This window comes from Callospermophilus lateralis, chromosome 7 (assembly GCF_048772815.1).
Source record: "Callospermophilus lateralis isolate mCalLat2 chromosome 7, mCalLat2.hap1, whole genome shotgun sequence".
NCBI lineage: Eukaryota > Metazoa > Chordata > Mammalia > Rodentia > Sciuridae > Callospermophilus > Callospermophilus lateralis.
Window position 1 is genome coordinate 11,922,572 of NC_135311.1, and position 19,004 is coordinate 11,941,575.

Genomic DNA, 19,004 nt, shown 5'->3' on the forward strand with positions numbered 1-19,004 from the left:
CTGGGACACCAGCCCCTCCACTAAGCCTTCCCAAGCCTCCCACCCAGGCGGGGGCAGGCCTGTGCCCTCTGGCTCCCAGAGCATCCCGGGCACACTTCTAGCATTATTCTTGCCACATTGATTGTAATTATTGGGTTACATATTCCGTCTCCTCCTCTAAACTCTGAACTCCTTACGGGCAGGGACTAAGCCTTTCATCTCTGTGTCCCCAGCACCTGGCACCTAAGTAGATGCTCAATAAATGCCAGATGAATGAATGATAGAATTGACAATAGAGTCATAAATGATTCCTCTCCTTCGGCCTCTATCCTACAGGCAGGCAGCTTCCACTTCTGCCGGGACTCTCCCTCTGCCTCAGACCCAGCTTTCTTTCCACTGCAGACATTTCCTTCCTACTTCAGGCCCTTCTCCTTTAGCAGGACCATCATGACAGGCTGTTCCTCAGGCTTCCCTGTCTCTTCTTTCTCTCCCAGCCTGCCCTGTACTCTGGGAAGTTGCCCCAGCCCAAGACAGACAGTCCCCTGCCTCTAATCAGTGCTTCTCAGAGCATCCCCTCAGTCCACTGGCCACACAGTCCCCTAGAGAAGAATGCTTGTCAGAACCATAGGTCCCTGGGCCCATCCCCGCCCACTGAGCCAGTATCCCTGAGAACCCAAGTATTGAACAAAAGGGAGAACCACTACCTCCAGAATAACTTAGCCCACTATTCGAGGCCTCTTTAATCGAATCCCTCCCTTTCCATCCTTCCCACTACTGCTGATCACTAGTTCACACCATCCTAAAGTATTCCTCCTGCTGTCCCTTGGTGTCCTTGGAGCCTACTTGGTACAATCCCACGGCCACGTCTTTGCACGCTCTACTCTCCATGCTCATGGCCGGCGCCCAACCTTTGGCCTTCCCCTTTTCCTCTTTCTATCTAAATGATGCCCGTTTTCAAGGTGTCGTTCGAATTCTGCCTGTTCGGGAAGCCTACCCTGGGCCCTTCCCGCTCCCTTCTGCAGCGCTGGCTTTGTGAATGGCCCATTGGCACAGAGCAGTGCCCCTCTGCCAGCAGGCCTTGGCTTTTCCTGGCATTTCTGTTGCTGCATTTTGATTGTGAGAATCTGAAGGGCAGGAATTCTATCCCACACACTGTATGCCTCGTTTCTGGCTGACTTCAAAGTGTGGTCACAGCCAATGTGAGTGACAGGTCACAGACTAGACAGGACCAGACTACCCAAGGAGCCTCATTCGGGACAATCAGGACCCTTCCCCAGTGGTAGCAGCTTGGAAAGCCTTCCTTGAGCTGGGTGCAGTGGTGCACACCTGTAATGCCAGCAACTCGAGAAGCCAAGGCATGAGGATCACAAGTTCCAGGCTGACCCGGGCAAGTTAGTGAGACCTTGTCTCAAAACAAAAAAAAAAAAAGACTGGAAATGTAGCTCCATGATGAGGCACCCCTGGATTCAATCCCCAGTAGCAAAAACATAAATAAAAATAAAAATTCCCACCTCGACCAGGGTCATCAGAACGCCCTTTGTGAGAATTAAAGGGCTTACATAAAACCAAATGAGGACCTGTGTCTAGAATTCATTTGCCCATTGGTCAGATTATAGCCTCCCCTTTCCAGTGCTAGAGATAGAACCCAGGGTGCTCTACCACTGAGCTGCATCTCCAGTTGTTCTTATTTTTTATTTCAAGACAGGATGTCACTAAGCTGCCCAGGCTTGCTTTGTGCTTGTGATCCTCCTGCCTCAGTCTCCCAAGTACCCTGGACTTACAGGCATGCACCGCAGCATCCAGCTTCATTAGACCTTAAACATCTAGAACGCGCCAGGCACTGAGGGGAGTAAAGAAGTGAATCCAAGATCTTGCTGGCCAAACAGCTCATGAAAACCGGAAAACTGATACAACCCACATGCTAAGGGAAGAGTGGGGTACACATAAGGGCAACGGAGAAGGGGTTCTCCCTGGCCTTGGAGCGTGGCTGGCCTCAGAATCATGCCTGGCCTGCAAGGGTAAGTGGAACAGCAATCTTGGTAGAGGAAAAAACTAAGACACATGGAAGTGTGAAAGGAGTGGTTCTGAAAAGAGGTAGTTCTAGCTGGGGTGGCCAGAGAGCAGAGGGGATGTGGGCGGCCAGACTGGAGAAGACAAACAGCCTCTCCATCTAAGCCAACAATTCAGTCTTTATCCTGAGGGGGGCAGAAGTCTAGGAAAGAGAAGAGAAGCAACTTGGTAGAAATTGCCGTTTTGAGGGCTCTCCGTGGATAGGTTTGGAGGCAGGAAATTCTGGTAACAGCAAGGAACACATGAGCTTGTGCAGGGGTGTTTGCCACCGCGCACTAGCCAACCATGTGCACAGGAAAGAGCCTGGTTTACAAGAATCGGCTCCTGAAGACCCAGCGAGGCCGGCAGCCAACTTCCACTTTACTTGGGATGTTTTCACTTTCAGGGCATCTTGTTCTGAGTCAAGATTCCTCCTTCTGAATGCGGGACTTTCCAGAAGGACCGCAGCTCCTTCCATGCATCCACTTGGCCTGGGATGTTCTGGATTTGGGTTGTCGAAGGAGTTTGCCTGCTTCTCCGGAGAAGGATGGCCACGTGCTTCCTGTGGAATCTGCTTCTCTGGGAAGGTGAGTGGGACAGGTGGATGGCTTGTCCCCAGAGAGCTGAAGGCTCCTGCCCAGCTGTGCTGGCCAGTCCAGGCCCCAAGCCAAATGTGAACCTAGGAACCGGGGAGAGCTAGAGAAGAGCAAGCACAGCAAGTTCTTGAGCGACATCAAATGCTAGGCAGAGACAAAGAGATCTGGGTGGGAAGAGGTGGCAGCACTCGGACCATCAAAATCCTGGAGACGTGAGCTATTTGTGGCCCAGGACAGTTAGAACTGAGCCAGTTGCACTTCTGGTTTGGAGAGAAAGTTGAATGTGGGAATCTTGAGGCTCTGGCAATGTTAACACATGGGAATTATATATACCATCTGGAGAGAGATGAAGGCCGGGCAGAACAGGGCTCCTTACAAACTGAGAAGTGTATTTCCAGCTCCATGTGGGAAAACTGGGGTCCCCGAAGGCCTGGGGAAGGGGAGGTGGATACTGAGTAGGAAGAAAGGCAAGAGTCAGTTAAATGTGGTTCGTGTGAACTTGAGGGCGGCCGGCAGTGGTGTGGTGTTGGACTGGCTGAGATATGGGTCTCGTGGGGGAGCAATCCCTCCATCAGTCTGATGCCCAAGTTCCCCTCCTTGGTCAACAGGTAGCCAACATGACATTGGTCAGATCCTGCAGGACCGGGGATGGGAGTCATGGGGTGTGGAAGAGATCAAGTCTCACTGTTAACATCAGAGACTCAGGGACATTGAGATTGTTTTGTCCAGTATCCCCACCTAAGTTCCTGGCCACAAGGGTTCCAAAGGCCCTGCAGATTCCTTCAACACTTCTAAGTATATGAGGGAAATCATATCTTAACCCTCAGAAGAGCCTAACTCTTCAAGGATTCACAAAATTTTCAAGTCAAATGAACATGTGAGGACATTGTCCTAGACTTTGGACATGTGGATATTTTAAGAATGATTTTTGTTTATTTTTGCACATGTCCAGCAGATGCTCTACCACTGAGCTACATCCCCAGACCTTAAATGAATTTTTAAAGGGCTCTCCGTGACAAAAGAGATCAACCCAAACGATCTGGTTCAGCCCCCTTGTTTTATAGGCAAGACCACTAACACTTAGGAAAGATGATGTTCTCAGGTCACACAGCTGATTTATGGCAGAGCAGGACTGGATAGAACCTAGGTCTTGATTGACATCCAGTGAAATTCTATCTGTAGGTAAAGTCATCTCCAGTAGGGACAGAGGTGATTGGGGCCAGTAGGCCAGTGAGATGGTTGAAGGACAAGATTTATTGTAGCCAGCAAAGTGAACATCCATAATACATCTCCTTAACCCAATTCCCAGCACTTGGGTACATTACACATGTGTCCTGATTCTGCTCTGTACCCCAGGGGCCACAGCTGTGCCACCTACAAGATCAGTCTCCAGCAAATTCAGTACAGTTTAACAAGCTTCTGCTATAACCTGGACCAGGTGGGCATCTCAGGTACAAAGATGAAAAAAAATGATGTTGTCCCAGCCCAGTGGTGCATGCCTCTAAGACCAGCTGGCGATGCTGAAGCACCTGGGTCACAAGTTCAAGCCCAGCTGGGGCAAATTAGCAAGACGCTGTCTCAAAATAAAATAACATAAAAATGGCTAGGTATACGGCTCAATGGTGGGGTACCCCTGGGTTAAATCCCCAGTACTCCAAAAAAGGTGTTGTTGCCCTTGGAGAACGCATGGTCTGGTGGGCGATGTTGTTCAGAAACAGAAAATAATAATAGAAGGACAAGGTCAGTCAGAGTGCTGATCCCTGACCACTGTGCGAAAGGGCAAGTAGCCTGCAGTGAAGTACGGGGAAGGCTGGGAGAGGCCAGGACCTTTCGAGAATGAGCAGAAATAAGCCCGAGGAGACAGGATCGAATCCTACTGCTGTGCCAGGCACGGGTCAGTTTACAGCAAATTCAGTACGACGTACTGAGCTTCTCCACAGCCTGGTCCTAAACAGGGAGGGCATTGCAAGCACAAAGATGAAATAATAATAATAATAATTACTTTAATTTGTCCCGCATCTCTCCATCCCCATGGCTCTATCTCTCAGTTCAAGTTTCCATCACCACCTTGAATGAATGTCAACAGTCTCAGTCTCACCCCACTGCCAGTGTTGGAGTGACTTCCTAACCATGTCACTCTGCTGCTTAGAACCTGAGATCCTTGCCCACCCCCGTTGCTCTACAGATAACACCCCCCCCCCCATTCTAATGCTGCTTTCAGCTTGCTCAGGCTGCCCTGACAACTCTGCTGTGTCATTTCCTGCTCCCCTGCAGAGAGCCACTTTCAGTTCCCCAGGACACTTGCTCTCTGCCTCCAGCCCCAGGAGCACATTCTTCCTATAGCACTTCCCCTTCTTTCCAGACAGCCCTCTTCTTGACCTGGCTGGTTCAGGTTCCTCCTTCAGGTCTCAGTTTACCTATTTCTTCTCTAAGCCCCTCAAGGCTGGGCGAGGGTCCCCGTCACCCTACCAGTGTTTCCCAGGGACACCCATTCTTCCCACCATGGCACTTAGCACAGTTTATTTTAATTACTTGCTTGTCTGTCTTCTCTGTGAGCCCCGGGAACACAGGGCTCAGCTTCTCTTCCTGTTCAGGGATACCCGATCCCTGCAGAGTGCACTCTCAATGGAAGAGAAGGGAATGTGGGTGGGGGATGCTAATTGGCTCCAGAGCAGCCCAGCTGCATGCGGGAGTGGGATGAAGAGGATTTGCCAGCAGACTGACCAGGGTCTCTTGTTTTCCAGCTCTTATGCCCATTGCAATTATTGGTGCTCAAGTGCTGAGCAAGGTGGGGGACTCCGTGCTGCTGGTGGCCGAGCATCCTCCAGGCTTCCAAGTCCGCGAGGCCATCTGGAGATCTCTCTGGCCTTCGGAGGAGCTCCTGGCCACGTTTTTCCGGGGCTCCCTGGAGACTCTGTACCACTCCCGCTTCCTGGGCAGAGCCCAGCTGCACAGCAACCTCAGCCTGGAGCTCGGGCCCCTGCAGTCTAGAGACAGTGGCAATTTCTCCGTGCTGATGGTGGACACAGGAGGTCGGGCCTGGACCCAGACCCTGCAGCTCAAGGTGTATGGTGAGTGTATCTGACACTGACTCCCCAACACCCTTCCTCCCACAAAGCACCAGACAGGCATCCTGAGCTGCAGGAGCTGGGGAGAGCTGGGTTCCAGAAACCCTGTTGCTATCTCAGAGAACCGCTGATCCCCAGCTGTCATATCTAAGAGAACTCTCCAGGACTCCCAGATGAGGTCCTACCTGGAACGGCTGGGCTTTGCCATCCCACCACCCTGGTCTCAGCTCCACCTTTGCTTGGCTCGGCAGGCTTGGACACAACGCTTAGCCTCCCTAACCTGCACCTTCCTTGTTCATAAAGTGAGCATTTTGTGATATCACCATGTATAACGCCCAAAGGGTGAAATGCAACGGCACTTACAAAAGTATCTAGGACACAGCCTGACCTATCAATCTAAGAGGTCATCCTAGATTACAAAATAGGCCATTATTTTATGTACCACTAGGAAGGAAAAGAAAGATGTTCTATACTAAACTATGACACAGCGGGGTTTTTATTTGTAAATTAAATTCAAATTTGACTAAATACAAAGTGTGGAACAATTTTCTTTTCCTTGTTTTTTTGTTTTGAGACAGAGTCTTATCAAGTTTCCCAGACTAACTTCTGCCTCAGTCTCTCAAGTCACTGGAATTAAAAGTGTGCACTCCTGTGCCAAGTCAGCCCTACATTCATTTATATATGTATAAATATAAATATAAATAAATATATATATACATTCCCCCCCTCCCCAGTACTGGGGATTGAGCCCACAGGTGCTTAACCACTGAACCACATTCCCAGAGACCTTATTTTTCTTTTCTCTCTCTCTCTTTTTTTTTTTTTTTTTTTTTTGTAATCTTGAGACAGGGTCTTGCTAACTTGCTGAGGCTGGTCTTGAATTTGTAATCTTCCTTCCTCAGTCTCCCAAATTGCTGGGATTACAGGCATGTGCCACTGCACCCAGCTGCATTTCTTAAAAGAGGTCTTTTAGTCTCAGTCATACATCATTGTAAAACAAATTATTTCAAAATTTAAGGGCTAGCCAGGTACTGGGATACACACCTGTAATCCCAGCCACTCTAGAGGCTGAAGCAGGAGGAGAACCACTCACAAGTTCCAGGCCAGCCTGAGTAACTGAGCAAGACCCCATGTCAAGATTTAAAAAAAAAAAAAAAAAAAAAATTAAAAGATACAGTGACTTGAAAGACTGAGGGAAGAGGATTGCAAGTTCAAGACTAGCCTTGGCAAGTTAGTGAGTCCCTAAGCAACTCAGTAAGACTGTGTCTCAAAATCAAAAATAAAAAATGTGCTGGGGATACGATTCAGTGGTTAAGTGTCCCTGGGTTCAATCCCCAGGACTGGAAATAAAATAAGAAGAAAAGAAATTGGGATGTGGGGAGGGGTTTGAGATTTAAGAATCGAAAATAAGAACAGAAGCTGGGAAGAGGGAAACAGAGAGGGAAAGGCCATAAGCAAATTGGGGAGGTGTCTCAAACTGCAGTGATGGCTGTCCAGTGGTCCTCTGGCGACCCATTCGGGGTACTGATGTGAAACTGGAGTGATTTTCTGGATACGCAAAGTTCTGAACCAGGTTGCACATCTTGGGAAGAAGAATACTGGGTGTATTTCAGCGCCCTGGTGACCCCGTTAGCCCAGTGCCTTCGTGCAGTGAATAACTTAGACAACCACGCAGGCCTCCCTGGGACCTCTCCCCCATTCCGAGTCTCAGCTGCCACACGTGTGAAATGAGGACATTGAATGCCATAATACATGCAGCACCCACACCACTAAGCTCTCAACTGCCTTGTTCTCAGCATCTGAATTACAGATTTTAAGGAAATTGCTGTTTTATTGCTTCCAAATACATAGCGTGATTAGAACTAATTGCAGGAAGCTGCCAAGCCGCCATCCTCGGGAGCTCTGCTTTGACAATAGATAAGAACGATTTGAATTAGCAGATCAGTTACTAGAAATGTCAATGGGTGTTTCTACTGTGCCTGATCGTGTTTGGAAGCAGCTTGTCCTCTTAAGTGGTGTAAATATCCCCCCTGTAATCTTTGTTTATACTATTAGTGTGCCTAGCAAATCATTTCTTTTTTCATATCACAAATCCCACCAGATTGAGTTGGCATTAATGAGGTTTTACTCGGCTTGACTCTGGAATGCTGTCAGAGACTGAGCCCTCCTGTTGTTTCCAGAGTGCTCTCCCACTGGCCCCACTGCCACAGAGATTCAGGATTTACGCGTCGATCTATATAGGAATGGAGAGCCTCCGCTTGGGACATGGGGACACTGATCTGTTCCATGGCCCAGGTATCAAGCATCTATTTGACAGCACTGGAGAGAGGTTATCGAGATAACAAGACGGAGCCCCTGCCTCTGGGCAACTCCTTCACAGCATTTTGCACCCTTGTGATTATTTGCTTAGTTATTCATAATCACTTGTCAGACACTGTCTTCCTCACCAAACTATCTATGATCTAGGCATGGGCTCACTTTCTGGCCTGACTTAAAGGCTTGTCATCTCCTGTTGGCAGACCGACACATTGTAAGACAGCTGCTACAAAAAAAGGGTGGGGGGAGTTATACAACGTGCTTGGAGATGCCTAGCACCGAATCTAAAATATCAGGGGTGGCTTCACAGTCAAGGCATTCAGCAATGCGTCCAAGCTGGGCTTTGAAGGATGTGTAGGAGTTTTCTGGGAGGACAAGAACAAAAAGCATATATATGCACAGATGATCCATGCTTCAGCTTCAAGATATCCATGCTTCAAGATAACGTGGCCTGTTTGGGAGAACTGCAGATTAAATAGTGTGGGCAGAGAGGGGCAGCAGGAGGTACAGCAAAAAGGTTGACATGAATCATTTCATGAAGAGTTTTGGTGACTAAGGAACCAGCTTCTGTTCTGTGGGCAGTGAAATGCCAAACAAGAACGAGAGAGGCCTAGCGAGAGGAGCCACCCAACCCCGCTGGAGCCCAGACCTGGAGCCCCGCCCGGCCTCCCTGTAACCTACTCTTCTGTCCTTGCCCAGATGCGGTACCCAGGCCCACGGTTCAGGTGTTCATTGCTGTAGCAGGGGATGCTCAGCCCCTCAAGACCTGCCAGGCCTTCTTGTCCTGCTGGGCCCCTAACATCAGTGACATCACCTATAGCTGGCGACGGGAGGGGACAGTGGGCTTTGGTGTTGAGCCACAGAACCTCTTCCCAGACGGACAGGTGCTGAGTGTTTCTCTGGGACTCGGAGACAAGGACGTGGCCTATTCCTGCATCGTCTCCAACCCTGTGAGCTGGGACTTGGCCACTGTCACCCCCTGGGAGAGCTGCCATCATGAAGCAGGTAAGCCATGGGCCTGTGGTCAGTGGGGAGGGAATTATAAAGCATAGAGCCCACCTCTGACCCTACCCCTCCGTGTCCAGCACCAGGGAATGCCTTCTACAAGGATATGTTACTGGTGGTGGTGCCCATCTCGCTGCTTCTGTTCCTGGTTGGTCTCTTCTTCGCGTGGCACTGTGGCCTCTGCTCAGGTAGGGGTCCTGCTGGTGCAGGAGATGGGTGGAGGAGGTGGACCCACTAGGGAGGAGGGTGAAGGCTGGACCTCCCTCTACTTAGGCTTCAGATGACCTGTCCCCCCGCCCCTCCTGCCTTATTTCTTGGTCCTCTCTACTTCATACTTTGGTTTCCAACCACACTGAGCTACTCAAAGTGTCTTCTTGATTTTGTTTTTGGTACCAGGGATTGAACCCAGGGGTCCTCAACCGCTGAGCCACCTCCCTAGCCTTTTATTTCCTGTGTTGAGACAGGGTCTGGCTCATTTCCTTAGGGTTTTACTAAGTTGCTGAGGCTGGCATTGAACTTGCAACCCTCTGGCCTCAGCCTCCCCGAACTGCTGGGATTAACAGGCACGTGCCACTCCCCTTGTCCATTTGTCTAATTCCCACTCAGTCTTCAAGGTAAGGATGTCCAGGAGGACTTCCCTGACCACAACCCTTCAGCTCCACCATCAGGTTGGCTAATGTCCTTTCTTTAATCTCCAGCGATTACCCCAATTACATTACTAATTATACTTGTGCCCCCAACACACTGAATTCTGAGCCCTTTAAAGGCCAAGGCTGGGGTCACCGATGAGGCCTGTCCGGTGCTTCCTGGAACACGAGCAGTATTGGTAAATATTTGTCAAGGGAAAGTATGAATGAATCTCAACCCCCTTCTGAAAGAAGACTCTCCCTGACCAGGAGCTGATAAGGCCACCTTCTTCAGAAAAAGAAGGAATAGAAAACTCTGAGATCAGAACAGTTTCTGGGCTCCATATCCAACTTGGCCTCTGCCTCTGGCCCGGTTGCCCTCTCCTTGAAAGAACTAGCAAGACTGACGTGGCTTCCTGGCCATTTCCACGCCACGTGGCCTGAGCTTCCTGGTCACAGGGTGAGCAAAGAAGGAGCCCAGAGACCTCATTATGGTGGGTGTGTTCTGGAGCGCCAGAGCGATGGCCCAAGCACTGAGAGCCGGAGCAGAGCGGGTGTATGTGACTGATTCCTGCTTGTCCTTCCCCTGGGGACAGGGAAGGCAGGGGAGCAGCTGTGGCTGCACTCTGCCTGCAGGCCCTGTCTCCTCGGGGGAGGGTCTAGCCCTGACCCTTTGCCCCCAAGAGGCCTAAGGATTTATGGAAAGATGATTGAAACCAAGAGAAGAGCAACTTCTTCTCACCCCATATTGAGAATTGAACTGGGGAGCACTCTACCACTCTGCTGCACACCCCCGGCCATTGGAAATTCTACTTTGAAATAGGGTCTCACTAAGTTGCTGAGACAGGCCTTGAATTTGCAATCGTCCTGCCTCAGCTTCCTGAGCTGCTGGGATTACAGGATATACCACCACACCTAGCAAGAACAGTTTTCTAAAAACAGCTTTATTGAGATAGGATTCACACAGCGCACAACTCACTGGCTTTTAGTCTATCCACAGAGTTGTACAGTTATCACTACACCAACATTAGAACATTTCCACTACCCCAAAAAGAAACCCATAACCCCAATTCCCCCATTCCTCCCACAGCCCCAAGCAACCACTAATCTGCTTTCTGTTTCTCTGTATTTTTCTATTCTGGACATTTCATATAAATGGAATCTCACTGTGTGGTCCTCTGTGACTGGTTTCTTCACCTAGCCTGATCTTTCAAGGTTCAGAAAAGAGCAACTTTGGCTATTGACAAGGGATAAAGAGGACCCCACCACCTGGGATAGTGGAGAGACTCCACACAGGGAGTTCAGAGGCTGGTCCCAAGTCTGCCATGTGGCCTCTGGTCATTTAACCAGGTCCATCCCTCACAGCCCTAACTTCCCATAGCTTCTACAGCTAAATACATGGCACAGGTGCACATCAAGATTAGACATTAAGAAGAACGTCCTGTACCTTAAGAGCTTCCTTTTCCATGATTATGGTAGCTAAGGAGAGATGTCCCTTTGCCCAAGGTGACCTTGTGACAGAAAACAGAATTCGGAGCCCTGGGGCCAGACCAAGTATGCCAGATTCTAAACACGAGAGGGGTAACTTTCTTTCTGATCTCCTCACCAGGGAAAAAGAAGAGGGACGCCTGTACTGACCGAGTGGCTGCAGAGACAGAGAACCCCCTTGTATAGAAAGTGCCATGAGAGACAATAAAATCTGACCACTGGGTCATGAGGAAACCCCCTGTCTAAGCACATGATGCTCCCGGGACACAGCCGGTACCTGGAAACCTTCAGGGACCTTCTACCTCCTATGACATTTCTGGAACAGCCTGGGCAGCTGTCACACTGGCAGGACAGAAAGTATTGGCATAAACTTCGACACCTCTCCCTTCTTTCTCCTCACTGTTCACGTCCTGGCTGTCACTGCTGGACAAGACGGGGCTAACAGGACGTTCCCTCAAGAACACCAGGAGGCTGGGAATGGTGACACACACCAGTAATCCAACCACCACTCTGGAGGCTCAGGAGGATTGCAATGTGAAGCCAGCCTGGGCAGCTTAGCAAGACCCCGACTCAAAAAGAACGATAATGAAAAAGGCTGAGGATGTGGCTCAGTGGTAGAGCACCCGTGGGTTTAAACCCAATACTCCCAGAAAACAACAACAACGACATGAGACGCTCTCCAAGTCACATGGACACAGATTATTCAAGACACTCACCATTCCCCAAAGAACTGCCTCCAGCTCTGGTCCTGGGCTCTAAAAGACGTTCAATGGGGGCTGGGCTTGTGGCTCAGTGGTAGAGCGCTCGCCTCGCACGTGCAAGGCCCTGGGTTCGATCTTCAGCACCACACACAAATAAATAAATGTATAAAGTATATATATAAATGTTTTTTTTTTTTAAAAAAAGGCATTCAGCACTTGAACAGAGAAAATTAATCACACACTACCAGTTCCAGTCTAGCCTCCAGCCCCCATGGTTTGAGGTTCCAATACTTATTATTATTAAAAGAACAGAGTCTCAAATAAGTGAAGGTGAGAGGTGGGGGACAGGGATTTCTCTTTCTGGCCTGAAGAACTTTTAGGTCATCTGAGTTCACGGCCCCTCAAAAATATTTTGCAGTTGAGGTTGACTAAGAATGGTTGACATGCCATATGATTGGAATGAAAGCCATTTGGCTGGTAACATTAATAGGCATCCTCACCTTCTCCATTGACCTTCATCCCTCTTTCAGGATCTAGGGGAGGAGGGGTAGAGTGTGACATTAAGGTTCTCTCCTCACTCTCTCGCACAGTGAGTGAAAATATGTACTGAAACACTGAAAAGGTATGCTGAATTTGCCTCAACCAATAGGAAGTTCTTGCTCAACTTCCACAAAAGCAGCTCAGCTCAGGATAAGTCTTTCTGCCTGAGACTTGGCTTGAAGATCCAGGAAAAGCTACAGAGAAGGAAAATTATGGAGCGGAGGGGTGCTGAGGCATTTTAGGCTCTACCATTTTCCTTTTCAGATGCAAGTGTAGAAAAGCTACCCAAGTTCAAGGAGAGAGATAAAGATCCCACCATTCAATGGGAGACTGTCAAGGTCACATTGACATAGGGAATAGAAGATGTTATTGTGGCCATCTTTGGAAAATACATTCTGCTACTGAGTGGATCTGTCTGGAAAAGCTCTGGGCTGTTTATTGCCACCAGAGAGTGGAGGGTAAGCTAATAAAATTCACAGTCAGCTCCCACCCAAATGTAACTGGATTTTATTCTGAGGTCTCAAGTCTTGATAATAGAAAGAAAGGAGGTGTTGAAAAAATAGAGGAGGATTTTGAATATTTACCCAGAATGGCTTTGATCTCTCCACTAGGATGTCAGTCCTGTCCTAGGACCTTCTCTCTTCTCCCTGATGCCTGGAAAGCACTTTACTTTGCACAAATGATCAGTAAAACGGACTCCCTCCTCCACTCAGCTGTTACTGGATTTCCTCTTCGTGGATCCTTTTAGAGTCCCCCTGATTTTCACCTGGATTTACCTAATTCCCATCCATTTCCTGCACCTACTTCTCTCCTATTACCTTCCACCTAAGCCCACTGCACAATGCACATGCCCCTCCACCTGGCCGTTGGTGCTGCCCTGGCTTGCCACTCAGAGGCATCGCTCATGCCTGATCACTGAATTGCGCAAAACTGGCCTGCCCCTAAAAATGATGTAAGAAAAAAAAAAAAGCCCAAGATCTAGCAATGAGCCAAGGTAGGTCCGTGGAGAAAAAACACACACCACTCCCCACCTTCCCTCCCTTCATCCCTAGAGTCTCAACTCAGATCAGAGCACTTGTGAATGGGGTGGGGCCCACGGTTCTTCCTCACAAAGTGACTCTTTGCAACCTTGCCTACACAGTGATTTTGTAGTGAGCTGCACCAGGGCCTCTTTGAACAGATCCACGCTGCTCGAATAAACTAGTGTTCCCATCCCCAGTGACTCACTTGTCAACCAGTAGACTTACTAACCTTCTATTGAAAAAAAAAAAAACACACACACACAAAGGGTTTCCATGAGACCAATTTTTGCGCTCATAAGCATTGAGATTGATGCTTTAAAAGTGACAGCATCACAAATAGGAATTGAGGGTTCCACACATGCTGGGTGCACTTTAGCACTGGGGGGAGTCACACTTGGGAACAAAGAAAAGCCTTTGCCTACAAGGAGTTTATTTTCTATACCACATAAATAAATGAGCAAGTCTGTGTTAGAGGTTGGCTTGTTCTGTGAAGAAGAATAAGGCAGAGTAAAAGGCGAGGGAATGATATGCTGGGGACAAAGGTCCCTCTCAGATAAGGTGTCACTTTCTGAAAAGGTGACACCAGAACAGAGAGACCAGGGAAGTGAAGGAGAGGGCAGAAAGTGCTCCAGACACAACAGAAAATGCAAAGGCCCTAAGTAAGAAAGCTCAGAGTGGCTGGGTTCAAACAAAGCAAAGAGAAGGGACGGGCAGAGGGTCCAGAGAGAGTCGGAGGTCACACCCCACGGAACCTTGCGGTCTTCAGAACACCCCTTCCTTCGGGTTTGGGTGGCAGAGAGTCCCACCCCCATCAGTTCAGATGTCAGGCTGCTTCCAGAATGACCTCTTACCTCCTTATTTCCAAGAGCTGTGTTCAGGGGCACAGGCCTGTAATCCCAGCCGCTCAGAAGGAGGCTGAGGCAGGAGGACCACAAATTCAAGGCCAGCCTGGGCCCCTGAGTGAGAAACTGTCTCAAAATAAATAAATAAACAAACAAACCACAAACAAAAAAAAAAACTGGCTGAGGGAATAGCTCAGTGGTAAAGCACTCCTGGGTTTTATCCCCATTACAATATATATATATATATATATATATATATATCTCCATGTTTCAAGTAGGCTCATGATCAGACCAGAGCCCTCTCCAAATCTGCTTTTCCAGTGTGTGTGTGTTGGGGGGGGGGTGTATTACTGAAGATTGGACCTTGGGGCCCTAAGCTATATTCCCAACCTTTTTCACTTTTTATTTTCAAACAGATTCTTGCTAAATTGTTCAGTCTGGCCTCAAACTTGCAATCCTCCTAGCTCAGCCTCGAAAATCTCTAGGATTACAGGCCAGTGAACTGCGCCTGGCTTCTTATTTTTATTTCACTTTATGTTGTCAGCCTTTGCACCTGTTCTTCTGTGCCAAGGACAAACACAAGCGCTGATAGGGCAAAAGGGTCATGTGACTTGATAATGTCGAGGAGGGGGAAGGAGTTGCAGAGAACATTTTTTTTTTTTTTCATTAATGAAGATATGAACACCCAGTGCTTTTTTTAAAAAAAAAGGAGAGTGGGGAGAGAGAAGGACAACAGCTGCAAACATTAATGCCGTCTCTGGTGAATCTTCCTTCCGTGTTTATGAAGAAGTAGAAATACCTGTTCTGTCAACTGGTTCTTGGTTACTTTCTGATCTCTCAGAGAAGCACCACCCACTTCCAGATTTGACTCCATGGCTCCCTGCACCTGCTCTGCATGCAGCCTGAAGGAACAGCCCATAAAACCACCAAATATGACTATCCCTAGATCCAGGAAGCACGACCAACCTGGGTCCTGCTCTGGGGAGCACCCTTTCAGGGAACACTGGAAAACTTAAGTGTGCGTTACAGGGTGATCGTAATGGCGACAAATTCAGAAGTTTTATCATATGAGAAATTATTGAAGAAACTGGTCATGTTTAACCTGGAGCAAAAAATTCAGAGGGGCATGCGCGCTCAAATATTTGAAGAGCTATCACATAAGCCCAGGCTGTGTAACTGAGTCCAATGGAGCGTATCACTAAGAGGCAGATATTGACTCATATAAATAATAGGATATTAAAACTGGAAAGAATCTGTGGTTGTTCAATTCAAGTGGGATTTTTTTGGTTTTTTGTTGTTTTTGGTTTGGGGTCTGGGTTTTTTTTTTTGTTGTTGTTGTTGTTTTTTTTTTAAGTATTTGGCACTGAAGGTGCTACACCACTAAGCCACTTCTCCAGCCCTTTTTATTTTATTTATTTATTTATTTATTTATTTATTTTTGAGACAGGGTCTTGCTAACTTTCCCAATACAATGGTCTTGAACTTGTGATCTTCCTGCCTCAACCTCCCAAATCTCTGGGATTATAGGTATGTGCCACCAAAAAAAAGCTAAGTTGTTTGTTTGTTTGCTTTCATTTCTTAGGTGGAAAACTGAGGCCCAAAGAGATTGCCACATCCCTAAAACTACATAATCAGTCAGTGGGAAAAGTCAGAATTAGCTTTAGTTTATCTAAATCAATCCAGCCTCTCACACTGTACCACACTACCAGAGAAGAACTTTCTAGCAAGTGAAGTCAACCAAATATACAATTTCAATGGATGTTATACAATTTCAATGAATGTACCTAATTCATTCAGCTGTTTCATAAACATGCTTAAGGAAAAAAACATCTCAGAGCAAGATCCTAGACTGGAGACTTTTCAAATTAGGTAGGAAGTTGCATTAGGAATGACAAATACACAGCACATATATCCAGGCTTTGGCTTTTCCAGGGCGATGTCAGATGCAGCTAATTAATTATGACACACTTTTCCCACCGAGCCCAGATGTAACCCTCAAGTTACCCCTACAAACCAATTAAAGTTAGGAATCGAGATGAAAGCTATTAGCCATTCCTGCCCCAGACAATTCTTGAGATCCTTCCTTTATTAAGAATGAATTATAAATTAAAGAATGAATGAGCAGCCAGGCACTCGGGTACACACCTTTAATCCCAGCCACTCAGGAGACGGAGGCAAGAGGATCACAAGTTCAAGGCCAGCCTGGGAACTTTAGGGAGATCCTCTTTCAAAATAGAATAATGAAAACGGTTGGAGACGTAGCTCAGTGGTCAAGCGCCCCTTGGTTTCAACCCCCAGTACCAGAAGAAGGAGAAGGAGAATAAGAGTGGGGAAACATTTGTGTCAGTCAAGCTTCTTCAACAGAAATCAACTCTAGTCTTAACTAAAGTAAATAAAGAATTCACTAGAAAGTGGTGGGTAACTCAGAGACCCAAAGAAAATGCTGACCAATCAGGTCACAGAAAGGACAAAGCCAGAGACCGTGGGGATGCAGACCCTGGGGCCTGAGTGGAAGTATTCTTTTCAGTTTTCTGTTCCCTGGTTACTCAGAGAAGATTCAGTTGCCAACAGTGAAGCTCGACTGGTCTAGCTGGGACCACGGACTCTTTTTTTGGTGGGGGGGAAGGGGGTGGGAATAGGGTAGAATTGTAGAACATCTTGTCAGAGGCAGCAGTTGGTTCAATAAAATAAAATACCAAGCCTAGCAGGTGGTGTGTGCCTGAGATCCCAGCTACTTGGGAGGCTGAATGAAGCAGGAGGACTGTAAGTTCAAGGCCAGCCTGGGCAACTTCGGGGGACCCTGCATCAAAATAAAATTTAAAATGGTTGGGGGTTGTAGCATAGTGGTAGAGGCCCTCTGGATTTAATTCCAGTACCCTCCAAAACTAAAATAATGAAATACCAAAAAAAAAAAAAAAAAGTTTAAACAGAAATCTGTAGAACAGGAAAGGCATCCACCTGTTCATTTAGTAAGCATTTGCTTACTAGGTAAGCACCTGCTAATTATCAGCATCAATGGAGTTTCCGAGATGACTAAATAGTAGCATCACTGTCCCTGTCCTCAAAGGGCTCACAGTCACATCAACAAATGATGCCAATGAGCAATCAGCCCCCAGCAGGAGCGCGCAGGCATATACTGTCCTGGGAGACCTCTGCCCCAGGGAGGGCCAACTATTTTTCACTATTTTTCCCCGGGGAAAATAGTGAAAGGGCAGAAGCTTTGGATTAGGAACAAAAGTTTCATTGACAGAAATTGAAAACGTAGGTGTGGCCTGGTAGTTTCCCGGGGCAGGTCTTGCCAGAGCAGCAGAGATTTCTTTTATCGGAGGTTGTCTTCAGCATCTCCGATAGAAAGATACGGTCTGCTCACAAGGGCTGGGGCTGGAGCCTGCTCCCAGGGTGAAGTCTAGCCTGCCTGCCTGCCTGCACGTTAGTGTGCTCGGTCCTGCCTGCCAGACCCTCCTGTTGGCCTTCAAGCTGCACCCCCTGGCTGGGAAGGGTCCTCAGGAGTCTTCCAAGGTTGGATAAGTCACTGAAACTCTGCCTAGCTGGACAGAAAATGAGGAGGTCTGAGCTCCACCGGCTGCTCCCCACCTGCCCACTGGTCAGTCCACTCACCAGGTGCCCACCTTTGGTCACCTTCACTGCAGGAGCTCAGAGCTCCAGGGTTGTCACCATGGTTCTCCTGACCAGGTCCGAGAACCATCACCCCACCCCCTAGTCCTTCTAGCCACAATCCCTGGTAATCTGGCCTTCTTCCTTCCTTGCTCAGAAAGACCATGGGATTCCCTTGCCCCTTATCAATAACAATAACCCTACAGCCTAACCTCTCCAGAAAATTCCTAACAATCCCTGCACATACTCAGAGCCTTGATTTCTGCCAGCCCTGAACACCCATGTGCAGCATGTCTCTGAATGAGAACATGAGAGATGCAGGTGGTGGAAGGACTGAACACGGGTTTGGCCACTCCAGGAAAAAGGACAAGAAAGACAGGGGAGGACTGAGGCTCTCAGCTCACCTGCTGACCGGAAGCTTGGACAGTCAGCAGACGATGGAGTTATCCATTACCCGCCTGAGAGGGAATTCAAAACTGAAGGCCAAAATTAGCAGCCAGGGCCTCGGCCAATCCAGACAACAGCTAATGCAGAGCCTCTTCTCCGGGAGGCTGTGCCCCAGAGGACAAGCACCACAGGATGCCTGTCAGTCCTCGCCCTGTGCAGCTGTCTCTGAAGGCCATAAGACAGAGAGCATCACCCTCACACCAAAGCAAGAAGGCGGCTGCTCTGGCTCGGGCTTCAGAGGCCTGCTCTGGCTTTGCTCCACAGGCAGCACACCAAGGGGACACCCACTCGGTGCTCCATCTCGGCATGATCACACTCCAGGAATCCAGGATCCTAGGATTTTCTCTCCAAATGGTAATTTGGGGACTCCTTGCCTGGATTCATCCTGCCAAAGATGGGCCAAACCACCTATTACCCTAAGGTCTGAGGATAGCTTTGAAGAGGGACCTGGATGAAGTCCAGAGTAGCCACATGAGTGAGCCCAAGGCCCTTCATGGTACGGGATGGAGATGTGGCTGGAAAGAGAAGAGGTCTATTCTAGAGCCTGGAGCGAGGGACTCGTTTTTCCTACACCATCAAGTTTTGGTATGAAACCCCAAAGAGTCCAAGATTTCTGAATCTAAACTTGACCTTGCAGTTTATTTGAAAAAAAAAAAAAAGAACATAATAATTTTATGTAACAATTTGTTAGCTTGATTTATAATTATAAA

The 19,004-nt window shown here is 48.1% G+C and overlaps 1 protein-coding gene across 1 annotated transcript; it reads left to right on the plus strand.

Annotated features, from left to right (window-relative positions):
* The first annotated feature begins 2,575 nt into the window (after positions 1 to 2,575).
* Slamf8 (SLAM family member 8) lies at positions 2,576 to 11,495 on the plus strand. Its single transcript, XM_076862398.1, has 5 exons — positions 2,576 to 2,615; positions 5,369 to 5,695; positions 8,708 to 9,013; positions 9,094 to 9,201; positions 11,249 to 11,495. Exons 1-5 carry the CDS (start codon positions 2,576 to 2,578, stop codon positions 11,311 to 11,313), a joined length of 846 nt encoding a protein of 281 aa, XP_076718513.1. The 3' UTR covers positions 11,314 to 11,495.
* Positions 11,496 to 19,004: the final 7,509 nt, after the last annotated feature.